The 19,407-nt window shown below is 46.7% G+C and overlaps 1 protein-coding gene across 1 annotated transcript in view; it reads right to left on the bottom strand.

Moving 5' to 3' along the window:
• The window catches only part of PLB1 (phospholipase B1), a 143,254-nt gene that overhangs the window by 46,418 nt on the left and 77,429 nt on the right, over positions 1-19,407 (bottom strand). Inside the window, exons 20-30 of the mRNA XM_042982257.1 lie at positions 18,924-18,997; positions 17,373-17,416; positions 13,146-13,254; positions 9,911-9,962; positions 9,490-9,570; positions 6,500-6,565; positions 6,113-6,213; positions 4,063-4,144; positions 1,268-1,372; positions 1,057-1,152; positions 766-837 (exon numbers count right to left, since the gene is read on the bottom strand). Coding sequence (XP_042838191.1) covers positions 766-837; positions 1,057-1,152; positions 1,268-1,372; positions 4,063-4,144; positions 6,113-6,213; positions 6,500-6,565; positions 9,490-9,570; positions 9,911-9,962; positions 13,146-13,254; positions 17,373-17,416; positions 18,924-18,997 — 882 coding nt within the window. The remainder of the gene's footprint in view (positions 1-765; positions 838-1,056; positions 1,153-1,267; positions 1,373-4,062; positions 4,145-6,112; positions 6,214-6,499; positions 6,566-9,489; positions 9,571-9,910; positions 9,963-13,145; positions 13,255-17,372; positions 17,417-18,923; positions 18,998-19,407) is intronic.

Raw genomic sequence — 19,407 nt, forward strand, 5'->3', positions numbered from 1 at the left:
GTCTGCTCTCAGGTTCCCACACAGCTGGCTGGGGCAGCTGTATCACCCCTCCTTTTGACCCTGCCCTTCCCAACAGAGCCTCCCTAGGGCCCTTGCCACCCCCATGCCACTCCCACTCTGCCTAGGCAAGAAAAGACAGGTGCTTTGAGGTCCTGCCCCACATAAGCCTCAGCTCAGTCTAGGGACCCCTCTGGGAATACAGAGACATGCGTAGAGGTGAGGGAACAGCTACAGAGATCCAAGAATCTTCCTGAAAACTGGTGAGTGAGCATAGGGGGCTGCTTTCTTTGCTCTGGCTTCCAGTTGACCAGCCCCATCCCCAACCCTTGTCCTAGCAGATGTTATTCCGGGTCTCAGTTCCTTGTTCTTTCTATCCCACCATGGAGGCAGCGGCTACATGGAGACAGGGTATCCTATTGTCCCATCCTTGTCCTTGAGGATCGCTACCGCCCTCAGTCTCCAAAATGAGAGCTGGGTAGTGCTGTCACATTCCTCTTCCCAGCTGGAGAGAACTGTGTGCAGCCCAGACTTGTGCTAGGGTTCCCTGGGATGTGGACAAAGGAGCACCCTATGGGCCTCTGGCCACTGGGGGCTGTCACCCCTCATGGTCCAACCAGATAGGGCTCTGTGGATGGTTCACTGAGTCTGGGGTAGGGGTAGGATCTGGGGGTGAAATGAACTGAGAAACCTCACAGAGGTGTCAAAAGCCTGGAAAAGATGTTTCAGATAAATAGACCTGTTGCAAGGATGAACTTCCCACTCTACCTGGGTCGGACATGTGATATTGATCTTGTGTTCAAAATTATGCTGCGTTGTCTTCTGGCCAACAGGTTCCAGCTAAGGCAAGAAGCAGAAAAGAGGTGGCAAGAATGGGAAGGTCAGGAGGCAGGTCGGGGCTGGGGAAGGGAGGGAGGGGTGTGGGGAATGTGGTTTGTCATCATTGCGGTGTGGGAGATCACACAGCCTGAGTGATGGGCCTCTGAACTCCTTCAAGAGCTTGCCAGAGACTTTCTCCTCCCAGAGGGAGAATAATTTTCCCGACCTCAGTCGTCTTACCATGTTGTTCCAGAGGGCACTGGCCGCATGAGCGTGAGCTTTCCTGCTGAAGTGGAAACAGTCAGGAGCGAAGAAAGAGCTGTCGGGCAGCCCTGCCTGGTCACAGGGCAGAAAAGGGGGAGGCACGTTATAGGGACGTTGGATACAGAAATGACACTACAAACTGGACACTGCGTGGCTCCCCTTTACCCATGAACGTTGCTTTCGTTACCGAGGTCTTTGGCATGTCCACTTTTTCAAAAAATGGCTGCACGACCACCGTGAAGTCCTCCCTTGTGTCGTATCGCCCATTTTCAACCAGCTGGTGAGTCCCCTCCTGCAGGAGGCAAACGGGGGCAAGGGTCAGGGGCCTCTTTGCACCGGGCCTTGTGCAATCTTTTTCTCTGCCATAGAGTTTAAACAGAGTCTGACCCTGGAGTGAAATCAATCTGTAGCAAAATCTCAACCTATCCGGAACCAACTAGTTACTTTTTAGATCAGCCTTTATCTCAGACCCTGCCCCCAACCCCAGCTGCCATTGCATATATTTGACCGAGGCTGTAGGAAAAAACCAAAAACAAAAACAAAAGGAAAGATAAGGAAAAACCCGAGACCATCAGCTGGATCTCCTTTTAAAGCTTCTGATTAAAGACTGGGGCAGGGGACATTGGGGAGGGGATAGAGTATTGATTTGATCAAATGACTTTTTGGGATAATCCTTACATTTAACTTATTTCTGCCCTACATTTGTTTAGAAAATCAAAGGTGAATCAGCAATGGCACTTACTGCCCATTTCTATCATTCGTGCATGGTGTGTGTGTGTGTGTGTGTGTGTGAGAGAGAGAGAGAGAGAGAGAGAGAGAGAGAGAGAGAGAGAGAGCGCGAGAGAGAGAGAGAGAGAGAGAGAGCACGCATGAATGGTCTTGTGCTTGTACACTTCTTTGAAACTCTCAGATCTGTCCAGGAGGGTAACAGGGCTGTTACTCTCATAGCTCCCACTTGGGCTTGGTTCCAGGAGGACCAACTATCCCAATTCTGGCTTCAAATTCTGCCAGCCTCTGCCATTTCACTGCTTGCCAGATTTCTAGCAGATGGGGCCAGGACCCTGGCTGGAGAGGGAAGTCAGGAACCTTAGTGGGGGCATTTCAGAAGGACCATGTACTTCCTTTTCCCAGGGGCAGCCAGAAAGAGAGTGCAATACCACTAAGTAGCTGTGTGACTTTCAGCAAGATGCTCTCCCCCTCTCTGGATCTCTCTTTCCTCATCTGTAAATGAAGGGTGTTTGGCAAGGCCTGGACCATCCTTTAGATCCCTTCTGATGCTACTGATTACCCTGTGGATGAGACACAGTGGCACACAGTGGAACTGTGCATCCCTTGAGAAATGAAAGAGTGTCTAGAATGCCTGGCTCATGGTGGTTTTTAATGCAACGATCACCTCCATGGCAAGTTACGGGAACCATAGCTTTTGCAGAAAGTAGTGAGTGAGAAGATTCTGAGAGCGGGCTTGATGGCCTGCTGTGGCTGACCAGCGAGCTCCTCCAGGATCTCATTGGTAACCGAGATCAGACCTGGAAATGGCAGACTAGAGAGGTTGGTGAAGGCAATTTTGGTGAATAGATTTCCTTTCCTGTCCTGTCCTTTCCCTTTTCCTTTCCTTTCCTTTCCTTTCCTTTCCTTTCCTTTCCTTTCCTTTCCTTTCCTTTCCTTTCCTTTCCTTTTCTTTTCGCTGACCACCAGCATCTGAATCCACTTTCTATGTTTGGAAAAACTCCACTATACTAAGAGCAACCTGCCTCCCACTGTAGAAGGGGAGAAAGATGAATGCTGGCTTTCCCAATGACCCTCACACTAGGGCTTAGGCACAGGCCCCGGGGCCCTCCAGAGCTGGTGATAGAAAGACGAACAGCACAGAATCCTTTCTGCTAAGGGTGGCAGCTGCATTCAGTTCCTAAAAGCAGCAGTGACAGCTGTGTCCACAATGTTTCCACTGAACTAGTTCTTTGGCCTGATTTTGATCCTTATGGCTTGGACCCTAGAATTTCACGATTCTGTGATATCTCATGGCACAGCCTCTGAGCCTCGCTTTTTAACTCTTTCAGACACTCTGCTCGTATAACACATCTGCCAAAATTAACCAGCAGTGCAGAGGTTTTTGTTGCTTGCACCCAAGAACCTGTTCCATCTGGAGCAGCCTTGCTTTCATGGCCATAACCTTGGCTGCCTTCCCCCGCCTGCTGCCGGCCATGGACTTCCTCACCAGGGGAAGAGGTGCCTGCCCACAGCAGAAGGAGGTGCAGCTGGGGAGTCACCCAGAGGGTGATAGATAGAAGTTCATTCCCCTGAGCCCTGATACCCCCGGCAGGCATGGCTGCCTCAAAGCAGGGAAGTGGTTCTACTCCAAGGAGTCCATGGGTTTGAAGGATGGAACCACTCTGGAAGCTGTTTGCAGCCTACCCTAGACAGCTAGAAGGCTACCATTGTCCTCTTGAGTGACTGGATGATTGTTTGGGGGAACTCAACATAGTCAAGGGATCCATTTGCTCTGCTCAAAGATTGGATGGAAAAAGTCCCCAAATGAAGAACCCACAGGATGTTTGGAGATCACCTGCTGACTTTCTTTCTCCCTGTGCTCCCCAATAACACCTGTTTCCCTGGAAGAGGAGGACAGAGGAAATGCAAGTGATCTCACTGAATCCTCTAGACTCTCTTAGACAGAAACGGTTTCCCAGCCAGGAGTCGGAAGCTCATAAACATTTCTCAAGGACAAATGGAAATATATTTGTGTGTAAGGCCAGGCACTGAGATTTGGTGAAATATGTTCAGTGACTTCGTTGTTTACAGCTTGATTCAAATAAACTGAATTACAGTCCCTGCTGCCTCTCAGAGTATCTTTAAATCTGTAAACTGGTCAGTGGTAACCTCACACTGGACAGCTGGGGTCAAGATAACGTAAGCATGTGCTCATTTTCTAACCAGAGCAATCAGACGACATCTTGGGCAGTCTTAGAACCTTTCCTGGCTTACCTGGTATTTCTTATTGACTTCGATGAGGGAGGCAAGTTCTGGTGAGTTATCATCAAACTTCAGGACACAGGAGCACAGATTCCTGTAGACCAAACCAAGGAGAGGCCCCACCCCATCAAAATCACCATCTGAATGCATGACCCTGGCTTGAGATTCAGAACCTATTTAATTTGGAGGTACCAGAGGAAGCCGAAGAAAATTCAACAGACCTGGATTTTCTCCTTAAAGTGAAATAGTTACTTCTGACATCTGCAGGAGTGACTTACAGAGCTGAGTTACCTTATGACTGTCTGAAGACAGATGGCACAGATAAGGCACACCTACTTTTAAATAATAAAAATGACAACAATAAGAGGGGCTAATGCATATTAATGTTTACTGTGCCAAGAGCTTTATGGGTATGAACGCATTTAATCCTCTCAGCTATTCAAGAGGTTGGATTATCATTATCCTCACTGTATAGATGAGAAAACTGAGGCTCAGTGTGGTTGAGTACTTTCTCAAGGTCACACGGAGACTAAGTGTGGGAGCTAGGACTTGAACTCAAGAACGTCTGGTCTGATCCCTGGTTAAACTGCTTCTGTCCAGTCTGTATCTCCGCTGTGATTGGCCACCTTGCATATCCAGGCTTTTGGTCTAAGGGGGTGAGGGTATAATAGTAGATGGCTTAGAGTAGATGGCCCTCCGAGGAAGGCTCGACCACTGAGACAGGACAGCAGAGAGGCGGCAGACCAAGGTGACCCCCAGTCTGCCTAACCTGTCAGTGACTTGGCCATTTCAGAGCTGAGAACAGACCTGGCAAATGCCTACTCCGAACCTTTAGCTTTAATTGTCTAAAAACCCCGCAGTGATTGGTAGCAAGAGATTTGGGGGTAAGCTGCTCTGAAATGAATACACTGAATCCCCCGTGTGGCCCAGTGACTGGAGAAAGTGGGAGCCAGAGAATGAGTCAGCAGCTGAAAATAGCATGCCTGACACCAGCTGCATTAATAGGCCTGTGTCATCCAGCAGCCATCCTCCTGCTCACGGTGTCCTCAGGCCTTCCCCGGGGGACCTGTGCAATCTGGGCCCCCAGGTGCGGTCTGGCATGGATCTTCAGGGTGGCGGCCAAGGTACCCCTTCATTTCCAAGAGCAAACCTGGCCCTTGTGAATTATTCATTCACTCATTCAGCAAACAGCCACAGAGCCCCTACACTGTGCTAGCAGTGACTCAGACAGAGGTCAGGGCTGCTGGGGGAGAGGCACATGAATAATCAGCACGTGGTGTGCCCAGGGCTGTGGTGGGGGCCTGGGAAGAGCTACAGAGCTAGGGAGGAAGCTGGGCTGGGGCACAGCCACCGTGGCCTGGGCTAATGGTCCAGAGAGGGCCTTACAGGAAGAAATGCTGTGAGAAATGTTCATGCTCGGGTTAGAAGGGTATCTTAACCCTGAAGGTCATGGAGATGTGTAATATCAGAGAGGGAACTACCTTTGTTTGGCTCTGGAGACAGAATAAAGAAGGCTTCTCAGGGACTTTCCCAGGACCAGGGCGCTCTATGCTCCGGGAAGACTGTCCTCCAGATCCTGATTATAATTTGTCCCCCCCCCTCCTCTAAGTGACAAGAGCCCTACATTTGTGATTGCCCAGCCAGGAGCACCCATGCCAAACAGAAGCTCCCTCTGTCCTGGAGATGGGCCTGTAGGGGTGGGGAAGCTCTGGATACACTTAGTGGTGGCCCGTGAGCCTGGCCATGCAGGACCACTCCGTTCCTCACACTTTACTCTTCCCTCCCCTGAGAACTGAAGGGTGTCCTGAGCCGCCATGACAACAGGAGCACGGCTGGGTTGTAAGTACATACTTGGAGGGTAGATGAGGCCTACGCTCAGTCACGAAAACCCGTTAGGCCTTGTCGGGTTGGAAAATGGGGTGGTCTTAACACTTCTCACACATCTGCCCTTGGGCTTTCTAAGTAATTGAGATTACTTTCTGCTAAGGGTCTCATGGCGCTACAGGGAACGGGGCCGGGGAGTGGGTGGGTGGGTGGGTGGTTGGGGAAGCTTCCTTCTCACCTAAGGATCAGCCTTGGGCAGCTGACTTTCTTCTCCTGATACAGCTCCCTCAGGTTGATGATCTCCAGAACATTTACCAGGTTCACAAATGCCCGAGGAACCTGAGGGAAGGCAAGACCAGTCCCTAAGAGGACCAAGGCCAGGGGATCCAGTCTCTCATCTGGGTCTGGGGCCAGCTGGGTCTGTGGTCTTTAATGTGGCCCCGTCCACTTCCTTATCCCTCCTGCCCCACCTCCCCCCATTGACACTGTATTTAGGACAAAGCATGGTCAGCACTGGCCTCCAGGGAAAGGCAGGCAGGAAGCCAGAGCTGCCTCTGGGCCAAGCCTGAGGCCCAAGAAGGACGCGGTTGAACTGCACAGAGGCCACGCAGACCAGCTTCCACACCTCAGCATGGAGGATGTCCAGAGCCTTCCTGATGTTGTCCGTGAAGTTCTGGGGAGAATAGTGGACCTGCAAGAAGACAAAATGTTTAACACCATTCACTACCCAATCTCTCTGCAGACCAGGGCCATTTCCTCTCTTGGGTCCCCTTCTTCTTGTACTTCAGCCAGAACAGGCAACGTTGAAACATAAGGTTCACCTTCGGGGCCCCCAGCCTCTGCTCCAACCCCACTGTCCTTGGGCTGGTCGTGGTTGTGAGACCAGGGAAGCCTTTTTTTCTGCATGGAATTATGGAGAGCTCTGGATCCACTTTGCACTAGCGAGATGCAGGGCCTTAGCTAAAGCACATCACACCTCTGGGCCCCTCTAGAATGGGGTGTTGGAGCCTAGGACCTCTAAGATTCCTGTAGTTTGAATATTCTCTGATCCTATGGCCTGAGCTCTTTTCTTAGAGCCTCAAGTGCCTGGGGGACCTATGGCCCAATCAGATCACTTAAGGAGATGATGGGAGGGCAAGGGGGTCCTGGGAATCCTCTCCCCTAAGCATAAAAACATTTTAATCATTTTTTCTTCTGCTCTCCATACTTGTGGTTTAAAAAAAAAAAATTTTTTTTTTTTTTTTTTTTTTAAGTGGAACCCTTTCTCTGGCTTAAATCTAACCAAGAGCCCAAACTAATCAAAACTATAACTTTCAAGAAGGGGGGCAGGGCCATGGTCCAACTTCCCCACCCACTTTGCTAACAGCCCCAGGCCCACCGTGGGCCTTCACGTCACAGCCTGAAAACCTCAGACCCTGGTGACTTTGATGCCAGGGAAGCAGGCTGTGAGGGGTCTTGGGGCAGGGTTGCCCCTCAGAGAAGAAGCTCCCAGGCTCAGCAAGACTCCCCACTTCCTCAACTTTCCTCTGCTGGTCCTCTTTCTGCCTGACAAATGTCCTCATTTTCCAGCCCCAGCTGGAAGGTCTCCTGCTCTGTGTAAACCTCTGACTCTCCCCCACACAAAACACAAATTCCCATGGCAATTCTTACTTTGGAACTCTCTTCTGTATCACTACAACCACATCATGATGTTTTCCTTATCATGTTATGGCGAGTTGTCTGCGCCTCCCTCCCTGACTGTGTGTTCCTTGAGGACAGAGACTCAAGGCTTAGCTCCTAGTACAGCGCCTGGCATATGATACACGCCCAGCAAATGATACTAGAAATTAAAAACGTTCTGTTTATCAGAAAACACTATAAACAAAATTAAATAGAAAGCCACAAATAGGCAACATATTTGATAAAGGGGTTAGTATATTTAATATAAGGGGCTTTTAGAAATCAATAAGAAAGCGATAAATACCTTAACAGAAAATAGTCAATAGGCATAATATAGAACTTTTCAGGAGAAATTCAAATGAGCATTAAATAGAGGTTTATTCCTCCCTACTGATCAAGTAAATGCAAATTTTGAAAACAAGATACAATTTTTTCATTTATTAGATTAGCAGCTATTAAAACAAATAACATACATTGACAGATGGAGAGTGAGGAAATAGACATAACTGATACCAACATTCTGGAAGCAATTTGGCAATATGTATCCAAAACATTAAAAAATGTGCAGAATCCCCCCAAAATAAGATGGATGGATAAATCCATTAAACTTATAAGATAACATTTTGCTATATTAGCTTAATGGATTTAACAACTGTAAAATCTAGGCAGTGGATATATGAGCCTCTCCTCCACAATTCTTTCCATTTCTCAGTATGTTTGTAAGTTTTCGTGATAAAATATTAGGGGAAACATATATATCTTCTTGCTTAAAAGTCTTACTACTTGGAATACATATCAGGAAACAATTATAGATGTACATAAATATGGATGTTTATCCTAGTATTATTTATAACAGGCATAATTAGAAACAATACAAGTTATGTCTCCAATGACTGGGGACAGCTAAATAAAGTATGGCCAATATAGGTTATGGGTGACTTATACGGTCATTAAGAATTATTTTATGGAAGACTAAATACTGACAGAGGAGTATCTTCCCAATGTATTGCTATTGAGAAAAAGCAGATCACCAAACAAGATTTCCAGAATGATGCTATTGTTAGCAAATAATAAAGAAATGGCTTCCCAATCACAGAACATGCTAGAAAGACATGCTAGACATGGCATTTTTGGATGTTGTTAATTACAGAGAATATTTTTTTTTCTCTGTACTTTGATATACTTCCTATGTGGATTGCTTATAAAATAAAATTTTTAAGAAAACCTATTATCTTTAAAGTCTGCTGGATTCCATGCGAAAGAGTTGCAGGCATGCCTAGCACAGGCAGAAAAGGTAGAAATTACAAGAAGGCCGAGTTGGGCTTCACACAAAAAGCACTACCAAAAAAATTGGTACCTGCTTATAATACTAAGTAGAGCACATTAGAGAGCTGCCTATTGCTGGGAATGTTCAACAGCTAGATTCTATGGAAGGCATTCCTGCCACAGGTAGGAGAGTAGTCGGTAGGGTCGAGGACAGCTCAGAGATTCTGGGGTTCCAGGAAGAAGCGCCACATCCACAAGGCAGCAGCCTGGCTCTTGGGTTTCCCATCAACTCGGAGAGACTTGGCTCCGAACCTTGCCTAAACGCTTGCGTTAGGAAATCAACCTTTCCATTCAAGTGATGGCCTAGAGATGGTAAGGCAGTTCAATGCTGGAGAAAGGAGCTGACTTATAATGACCTAGATGAAGATACGCCTGATTTTTCCAGATCCTTGGAATGCTATCTTGGTTTCTAGAATATGATATGATAAGGTTCCCTTGTTATGAAACTTAATCAAGATCAATTTCATAACCAGCTTGGTTGAATCTTTTCCTGGAGGTGAATGCCTCCTTGGTCTCAGGGTTAATCCCAGGCCACAAGCCCCAAGTCCCAACCCCTGCTGTACTGCTCCAGCCACCGAGGGTGACAATCCCTTCCCTGGGGAGTCTTGAGTTAAGGGCCTGGAGACTCACCAGGTCACTGCAGAATTCACAGAGATCATTGCCTCCTATAAACAGTGTTATTATCTTCCAATCTTCCTGAAAATTTATCTTCTGAAATGAATAGGAAACCAACAAGTAAGTGCCTTGCTCCAGAGTCAAGTCAAGGAAAAGTGCTGAACATTGGCAGGGATGGATCCTCACATACCAGAGGGTTTAATGGACATTAACAATTCCTGTTCTTTGGTTTTGGGGTCCTGAGATCATAGGTCACAGGTTGTAGGTGCTAAGTCATTTGTTGTTGTTTTTAAAGGTGGATTCTCTAGACTTCCATGTGGCCTCATCCTCTACCCCAGAGCTGAGCCTTTCTGCCTCCACGGATTTCTCCTGCTCACTCTCTCTTCCGGGGAATCCTACCTCAAGCGGTCCCAGGTGGTGCTTCCCCCAGAATTACCGTGTCATTCTTCATCAGGTCCACCAGCCTCCTGGCCTGAACAGGTAAATTCCTGTGGGCACATAGGAAGAAGTCACCTGAGAAGCAGGGACTGTGAAGCGGGGCAGGGAGAGGACTTCGCAGAGATGGCAGGAACCAAATGTGCAACAGGATAGTTGGACGGAAGGCTATGTTCCTGCCCCAGATCACCTTTCCCATTCAGTCTCCATTGGAGGTGTGGGGGAGGCGGGGGAGTCGTGACTATGCTTTGGGAAGGGCAGGGCACGCCACACATGAGGGGGTGACTCAGAGGAATGTTTCCTGATTGGCCTCCTTGATGAAACGTCCTCCTTTCTCTTCCAAGCCAGGCTCATTCGGGGAAGACAGAAGGCTGTATGTGTGTCTCATGTCATACATTGCTGGGTATGAGTCTGATTCCGTGGTATGAACTCCACCTCAAGGGTACCCGCACCCTCGAGGTGACGTGGTTGAGTCAGACACACTTGGGCTTGACATTTAGTGGCCTCCTGCTGACTGTGGTCATGTAACTTAAGTTTGCAGTCCCCAAAGAGTAGAGATAAACCCCCCCTAACCGAGAGGGTCATGGAGAGCAGTGAATGAGATGAGCAAAGGAGCCTTGTGGAGTAAGAGCCACTCTTGGTGCCACACAGCATGGGGCTGACTCCTGCTTCCATCAGCCACTGCCTAGCTGTGAGACCTTGACAGAGTACTCAACTTGGCAAACCCTCAGTGTTTCCCTGTGTACCATGGGGACGGTAAGCATACCTTCTTCATCGAGTTGTCGGATGGATGAGATCAAGAACTTAGAGTAGCATGTGGTAAGCATCCACATTGGAAATAACCCACTGAATCACTACCACCACCACCACCATCGATACCAGTCTCTGGCACAGTGCCAGCAGGAAAATACTGGTTGTCAGATCTTCCTCTCTTTTTTAATAAAAAAAAATTTTTTTTTTAGTTTATTTATTTTGAGATAGAGAGTGAGCAAGCATCAGTCAGGGAGGGGCAGAGAGAGAGGGAAAGAGAGAATCTCAAGCAGACTCCACGGTGTCACGGCAGAGCCTGACGTGGAGCTTGATCTCACGAACCTCGAGATCATGACTTGAGCTGAAACCAAGAGTCGGATGCTCAACCGACTGAGCCACCCCGGCACCCCAATTCCGTCCTCTCTTAACTATTAGCCCAGCTAGTCTGGTCTTGACCACAGTGAACAAAGTATCAAGATGACCTGGGTGGGAGTTTTGGGTAAGCCACTTAATCTCTTTGAGCCTTGGTTTCCCCATCTGTAAATCTGAAGCCATCAGGGCACATGCTCTGTGGACCAGAGTCTGATTACTTGACCTCTCTGAGCCTCAATATCCTCATTAAGAAAATGTGAGTATCTGACCTCTGTTCTGTCCAACTCACAATAACGACACAGAACACAGGGATAATAAACATGAGGCTACCTTGTACATTGGACACTGCTGTTAGGTATGAGGGGTTATTACTGGACCCGGGATAAAGCCTGCAGGGCACAAGGACAACAGACCACATGGTTGAGTTGATGCTTTTGTTCAGACCACTTTGTCTCTTTGTGCTACAGTTTCTTCATCTGTCATCTGGGCGTAATAATCCCTAACTCTTCCCTACATCTCAGGATGTGCTTGGACAAATGGATTACTTGTGCAAAAGAGCCCCATGGCCTTGAGGACAGCAAGGGAGGAATCCATATGAATCAAGCTCTGTTTTGCTTACTTTTATATTCTCCACGAAGGTTTCATTCTTGGATGCCTCCCTGACCGAATCGTGCTTAGAAATGTCTCTCCTGATACTACAAGCTGACAAATGCTTTGGGAAAAAGCAAAGCTATGGTAATATTAAAGCCACAATTTTTAGGCAGTAAATTGGTAACCTTTCACTTTTCCCCCACCAAAAGGGAAAACGAAGCTGCAGAATTCATTATAAAACTGATCCGGTTTTGCAAAATCTCTCATTTGGATTATTCCTGTCGTGAATAAATAAGAGTTACTCAGGTAGCGAGTAGTTTCGGGATAGGATTGAATCGACTGGCCGAATGATGTCAGGGAATCTGGGAACCAAACACAGAATCCCTAAGATCTACATAGTAAAGAGGTTTGGGACTATTCTGGAAGAAAAATAGGATTAAGAAACAGAGAGGATCGAGGCACCTGGCTGGCTCAATTGGTTAAGTGTCTGATTCCCGATTTCAGCTCAGGTCATGATTTTGCAGTTCATGAGTTCGAGCCCCATATCAACACACAGCCTGCTTGGGATTCTCTCCACCCTCCCCCGCCCCTCCCCCAACTTGCACTCTCTCTCAAATAAATAAACTTTTTAAAAAATTAAAAAAAAAAAAGAAACTGAAAGGGTCTTTCCATATTTATCCTAGCTTCAGTGTGGTATTCACTTTTCTCTGACTAGGTGGCAAATCTGAGGAAGCACTCCAGGCTCGGGGATCATGGAGAGAAATGGAGGCGTAGGACCCAGGGAAGCCTACCCTGCTCTCGGAACCTTCCACTCAGTGTGCATGGACCCCTGCTCACCACCAGTTCACCCAGGTAGGTCCTGCATTCCTGCTGCATTGCTACCGGGACCACCATCCTGACCCAACCTGTCTGCACAACTTCCAGCTCACCAGAACTTTCACATCCAACATGGCATGGAACCCCATAGCCACCCCATGGGAGAGCTTCACAGCCAGGCCCATCTCGGAGGCTAAGGTTTAGGGAGGCGGGATGTGTGTGCTAGGACGCAGACTCAGAGCTTCCTCCCAGGACCCGTGCTCCTTCAATGACCCAGGAAGGGTGCAAAGTTGAGAGCCTGAAAAGACTGTTGGAAAGCATGTCTGAGGAAGGCAAGGAGAAGAAGACACGAAAGATGGAGCACTGAGGAGGCAATGAAAACTGGAACTCAGATTGAGCCCTCTCATACCACTGTCTTCTGTGGACATGAGATTTCTAAACAAGGCAAAGTAATTTGCTCAACGCATATACCTGGCATCAGAGCAAACTGTGACTAGTTCCTGGGGTGGTGTTGGGGGTGGGCTAGTATGTTTGTGTCCCACAGTGAGGGACACCCCAGGAGAGCCCAGCCAGTCCAGTCTTTGACCCCCAGACCTCTCCCTTGGACCAAACCTCCCAGCCTTCAGCCATACACCCCTGCCCAGGCCAAGCCCCCGACTAGGTCCCCAGAGGACCTCTGGGGCCACCCCCAAGGCTCCCCTGCTCACTCAGCTCGGGCTCCTGCCACAGCCTGATTTAGGAACGCTCCAGCACTGTTTTCTTTCCCGGTACCAATAGAGAAGCCCCTCAGGTTAGGGTTGAATTCGCGGAAGATGTCTGGAAATACAAAGAAGAGACATGCTTAGTAACTACCCCGAAAACAATCTTCACATTCCTTTGATAAGTGCCAGTGCATGTTAGGGACAAAGAACCCTCACACTTCAAGCTCTTAACCTTACTGTTGACTCAGCCCAGAAAGAAAATGTCCAGCAGGCTGGTGCTTAACCACATGGGCAACACACGTACATTGGTGTTTCATGAATTATTGTCATGAATAAATGTGAGTCTGGGTCTGGTGCCTCTCTCATGCATTTTTCTTTTTGTTTTCTAGGTATATAATAATTTTTTGAGATAGAATTCGTACACCATGACATTCACAACTTAAAGTGCAGTTCAATAGCCCTTAGTCTATTCACAGAGCTGTGCAACCATCAACATAATGGACTTTAGAACATTTTCATCACCCCCAAAAAGAAACTCTGTGCACACGAGTCACTCCCCATTCCCTCCAACCCTGTGGCAACCACTAATTTACTTTCTCTCTGTGTAGGTTTGCTTATTCTATACATCTCATATAAACGGAATCATACAACATGACTTCTGTGGCTGGCTTCTGTCACGGACCATGTTTTCAGAGTTTATCCATGTTAGAGCACGCATCAGCGCTTGATTCCTTTCACTGCCAAATAATATCCCACTGTACAGATAGACCACATTTATCCACGCATCCTTTGAAGGATTGGGATTGTTCCCACTTTTTTGGCCATTATGAATAATGCTGCTACGAACAAGTTTACTTTTGTACTAGTTTTTGTGTGAATTTCTCTTGGATATACATTTAGGAAGAGAAATGTTGGCTCCTATGGTAACTGTTTAAACTTTTGAGGAACGTACAGACCTTTTTTCAAAGCATCTGTGTGATTTTATGTTCCTGTCAGGAGTGTAGGAGGGTCTTAATTTCTGCACATCCTCACCAACATTTATCTTTTTAAAAATAACAAATATAGTGGATGTGGAATGGTGCCTCATTATGATTTGGTTTGCTTTAATGGCTACTAATGTTGAACATCTTTTCATATACTTATTGGTCATTTGTGTATCTTCTTTGGTGAAATGTCTATTCAAATTGTTTGCCCATTTTTAATGGACCCAAATCAAATTGTCTTATTGAGTTTTAAGAGTTCTTTATATTTTCTAGATATAAGTTTCTTAGCAGATATGATTTACAAATATCTTGTTTCCCTCTTTGGGTTGTCTTTTTACTTTCTTGGGGGTATCTTTTGAAACTCAAAGGTGTTTAATTTTGTCCCATCTATTTTTTTTCTTTTGTCACTTGTGCTTTTGGTGTTGTGTCTAAGAAGTCTTTGTTTAGCCCAAGGCCATGAAGATTTGCTCCTATACTCTCTTCTAAGGGTGAATTTTAGCTCTTACATTTAAGCCTATTATCCATTTTGAGTTCATTTTTGTATATGGTGTGAGGTAGGAGTCCAACTTCATCATTTTGCATATGGCTATATACTTATCCCAACACTATTTATTGAAAAGACTATTCTTACCCATTGATGTTGGCACTCATGTTGAAAACGAGTTAATCATAAGTATGGAGGTTTATTTATGGACTCTCAATTCTATTCCATTGATCTATATGGCTATCCTTATGCCAGTACCACATTGTCTTCATTATTGCAGCTTTATAAGTTTTGAAATTGGGAAGTGTGAGTCCACTGGATTTGTTCTTTTTCAAAATTATCTTGGCTATTCTGGGTCTTTTAAATTTCCATATGAATTTTAGAGTCAGCTTGTCAATTTAAGCAAAGAAGCCACCTGGAATTTTGATAGAGATTATATCAAATCTGTAGATTAATTTGGAGGATGTTGCCATCTTAACAGTATTATATCTTCTGATCCATGAACATGGAACGTCTTTCCATTTGTTTAGGTCTGATTACATTTCTTTCAGCAATGTTTTGTAATCTGAAAAGTATAAAGGATGCACTTCGTTTGCTGAACCAAGAATGCAATAGAACCTACACAACACAGATGCACTGAACTCATTCCTTGGGGCTTTGGAGACATTGTACCCAATGGATAGAAATTACTCTGGGGGGTGCCTGGGTGGCTCAGTTGGTTGAGTGTCTGACCCTTGGTTTAGGCTCTGGTCATGATCTCATGGTTGGTGGGTTCAAGCCCTGCATCAGGCTCTGTGCTGACAGTGTAGGGCCTGCTTTGGATCCTCTCTCTCCTTCTCTCTGCCTCTCTCTCTCTCAAAATAAACATTCAAAAAAAAAAAAAAAGAAAGAAAGAAATTACTCTGATTTCTACTCAACAGAAGGAAGAGCTGTGAAATCACCAGAGCAATCTGCAAATAGAATGGATTCTCCCAGGTTTCCCATTACTGGGGGAACCCAGCACAGGCCAGCTAGCTACTTATCATGAATATCACAGAAAAGCACTACACATTGTTTCGAGCAAGAACTTGCTGGTGCATGCAGTTCCCTCTGCCAGTAATGTTCCATCCCCTTTCCTTACCTGATGAATTCTATTTCTTAAAACCCCTTTCAGAAGGCACAGTTAACCATCTTCTTATTTATTTTCCCCTAAACATTGTATGTAACTATCATTATCGGTATATGTGTCTGTCTTTAGGGAGACATGTCCCCAAAGAGATTGTGATGATGTCATGAGGGCAAGAGCCTTGCTTCATTCTCCTATTTCCCAAGCATCCAGACCTGGAGTATCTGCTGGATTAAATTGAAGAGGGAGCCGAACCCAGGTTCTGTTCTGACCTTATGTTCTCGTAAATCTTCGAACACATTTTCATGCAGTTATTTCCCTGTGGATTACCCAGTTACTTCATAACTGTTGTGAGGAAGAGTCTGAACAGGCAATGGTCTGCTGCTCAGCCAAGTATGGACTCTACCCGGGGGGGTGACACTGTCTCAGTCCTTTGTAAATCACTGTAGTGAAAGGTCCAATCCCCTCATCCATGATAATAGCGTGGGAATCAGGAAGCCCAGCAAAGCTGATGTATACGCAGGGCCAGCTCACAGCCCAGTCAATCACACTCACAGAAGCAACCCAAACCACCTCCCCTAGCAGTAAAGACAGGGAGGACACGTGTCACAGGACTGTACCTATTTCAATGCACCAGAATTTGCAAATAGCAAAACAGATAACCACACATGAAGCCCAATCGGTCCTGCCTAGGTGGAGATCAAGCCATCTCCATCACCAAAGTCTTGGTGCCTTAAACCTCAAAGAACTCCTTGCCTTCCAAAGATATGTTACAAAGGGATAATTCCAAGAAAAGTAAACGAGAGCAGGACCAATTAAGTTCCTCTCAGGCAAAAAACAAATATTATTAGCTGGAAGATATGAAGGGAAAATAATTGTGACATTTAGTGAATGCCTACTTTAAGAACAAGCACTGTGGTGTTCGTGCGCGAAGGAGAATAAAAAGACACATCAAGCCAGACCATTCAGAGAACATAGCTCAGGCTTAAAAAAAAAAAAAAAAATTCCAAGCAGGCTGCGGGTGAAGTGATTCAAGGAAAACATCAGGCCCCCAATACGGCTGTGTTTGCACAGCCTGCACAAACTACTGCTGTGGTGGTGGTGTTTCCTAGTGACACTCAGGGATTCAACGTCTTTGTATACAGTGGTGATTAATGGAGCCCAAGCCCAGATCAATGCCTCCCAGAAAGGTGCTCTGCTCAGAATGACAGGCAAAACAGAGATGGGTTTACTTTCCTTCTTTCTGAAATCATTTCCTAAGAATGACTTGCACTAAGATTTAGCCTGAAGTCTCTTCTCCCTCTCTTCCTTCCTTTTACAAATACAATTTCTCTTTAAAAAGAAAGAGAGGGAGAGAAAGAGAAAAAAAAGAGAAAGAGAGAGAAAAAGAGAAATAAGGAAAAGAAAGGAAAAGAGAAAAGAAAAGAAAAGAAAAGAAAAGAAAAGAAAAGAAAAGAAAAGAAAAGAAAAGAAAAGAAAAAAGAAAAATCTCTCAAAGGCTTTCATGATGTTCATCAGAGACAGGCGACCGCCTCGGGGACGTTGCGCCCCCTGGTGAACGTGGCTGAGTCCCGCCGGCCGGCTCCCTGCCGAGCCCGCGACCGCCGCCAGGAGGCGCTGCTGAGCCGCACAGGGCTGAGCCCGGGCGATCGCGTACTCACTTGCGAGGGTGGTGACGCTGCTGAGGTTGTGATCGCCGCCGATACTGTGGTAGAACAAAAAAGAAAACCGAGGTTGAAAGTGCCATTGATGCCAAAACACCTCAGACACTCCCAAGACAGGCCTTTCTTCTGAGAGACACCCTGGGGGCTTGGAGCTTGTCATTTCCTCATTATTTCCAGTAGAAAAACAAACCGGAACATAGCAACTCCTCTTTTTGTCCCCACAAACCAGAACACCCAGAGAAGAAACAGATTTAAATGGCACGGTGACTGCGATGATTTTTTTTAACTTCGAGCACTGACGTTGGGACAGGGGAACAAAGTGGTCCCCCTTTGCCCCTGTTTTTCTAAAGGGAAGGTGAGCGTTCCTTGGATGCTGAGCCAAGTCGCGCCCCACTAGCCACTGCAGCTGGGCACGGCTGTTATTATTGAAAACACAGTGGAAACGTTTGCCCTCGTCATTCTGTTCCTATTTGGCTTGCAAAAACCTGCTTTTAAAGCGTGTCTTCTAGAGAGAACCCATCTTCTAAGCTGCTTCTAAAATTCCAAGCAAATCAAAGTTGGATGGGTTTCTAGGCATGAGAATATGCAACATTCCACAGTTTATTGGATTCCCTGCTTTTCCATATCCCCTCATTCTCTGCCAAGTACATCTGAGAACATTTAAAAGGGTCTCAAATGTTTGGGGTTTAATTCTGTGCAACATCGCAAGGGAGGATGCCTGGGATTCAACACTCAGGGTCAGTCTGGTACCAGGGATGCCAGATTCCGGGCTGAGGAAACACCAGACCTGCCCTCTCATGCTTGGCATGAGCCAGGTGTTCAAATCCCGAGTCCTGCTCACTGCAGCTTGGGGCAGCCTGGGTTTGATTACAGCCAGAGCAGGAACAAGCCTGCATGAAGCAGTCACCATGGGGGAATGTGCCAGATTAGGGGTCAGGAACCATCTGCTCTATTTTTTGCCCTTTTATCATCTGGCTGTGTGATCTTAGATAGGTTACTTGTCCTCTCTGAGCCTTGCCTTCTCATCTGTAAAACGAAGGCCCTTTAATAATGATACAAACTTCCATTTATATCTACTTTGCTGGATGCTTAAACTCTCTCTATTCCTCATGACGGTTCTCAGGCTGTATTATTATCCCTGCATGGAAGATAAAGAGACAAGCTCAGAGAGGTTAAGTAACTTGCTCAGAGTCGCACAGAGTTAGGCAGCTAGGATTCAGGTTCAACTCCGGTTCCAAAAGGCCACTGTCTCCTTCTGAGCCTACTCCCCAGAGAGAGAAATGGAAGCTAGAGAAGCTTTTCAACCCAAACATTTATGTTCTTTCTCTCCCAAACTCGGCCTGTTCAGGCCTCAGTTCCTGTCCTGGGGAATGCAGTGGTTCAGGGGAAGCTTTTACAGTCCTTCCTCAAAGTAAACCAGAAGCTTCTGTTGAAAAGCACTAGGTGGCTCATGTGTCTGCTAGAAGAATTGTTCTCCGTGAGGCTCAGGGGTCCTCCCCTGCCCTGCAATGAAGGGGTCATGCGGCGTCTTGCCACACCCTCACTCACCTCCAGGACAGGCCTCGATACTGAGTCAAGACATCCAAGATGTCCCCAGGCTTTGATCCAGCCCCATTACCTGCCTGAGAAGGAACATCAAGAGGTGAGTTTCCCTGCCCCCTCAGCTGGAAGGTCCGTGTTCTAGTTGTGGCTGGGAGCACCTGAGCACTCCCTAGAAGCTAGAGTGTAGACAGTGCCCTGTCTTTTTTTTTTTTTTTTTTTAATGTTTATTTATTCTTAAGACAAAGACAGAGCATGAACAGAGGAGGGGCAGAGAGAGAGAGGAAAACACAGAATCTGAAACAGGCTCCAGGCTCTGAGCTGTCAGCACAGAGCCCGACGCGGGGCTCGAACCCACGAACTGTGACACCGTGACCTGAGCCGAAGTCAGACGCTTAACCGACTGAGCCACCCAGGCGCCCCTACCCTGTCTCCATATGCATCTACCTTTACAGAGATGAGTGAGAGCTCCCACTGGGAACCCTGGTGCCAT

The sequence above is a fragment of the Panthera tigris genome, chromosome A3, assembly GCF_018350195.1.
Source record: "Panthera tigris isolate Pti1 chromosome A3, P.tigris_Pti1_mat1.1, whole genome shotgun sequence".
NCBI classification, from domain to species: domain Eukaryota; kingdom Metazoa; phylum Chordata; class Mammalia; order Carnivora; family Felidae; genus Panthera; species Panthera tigris.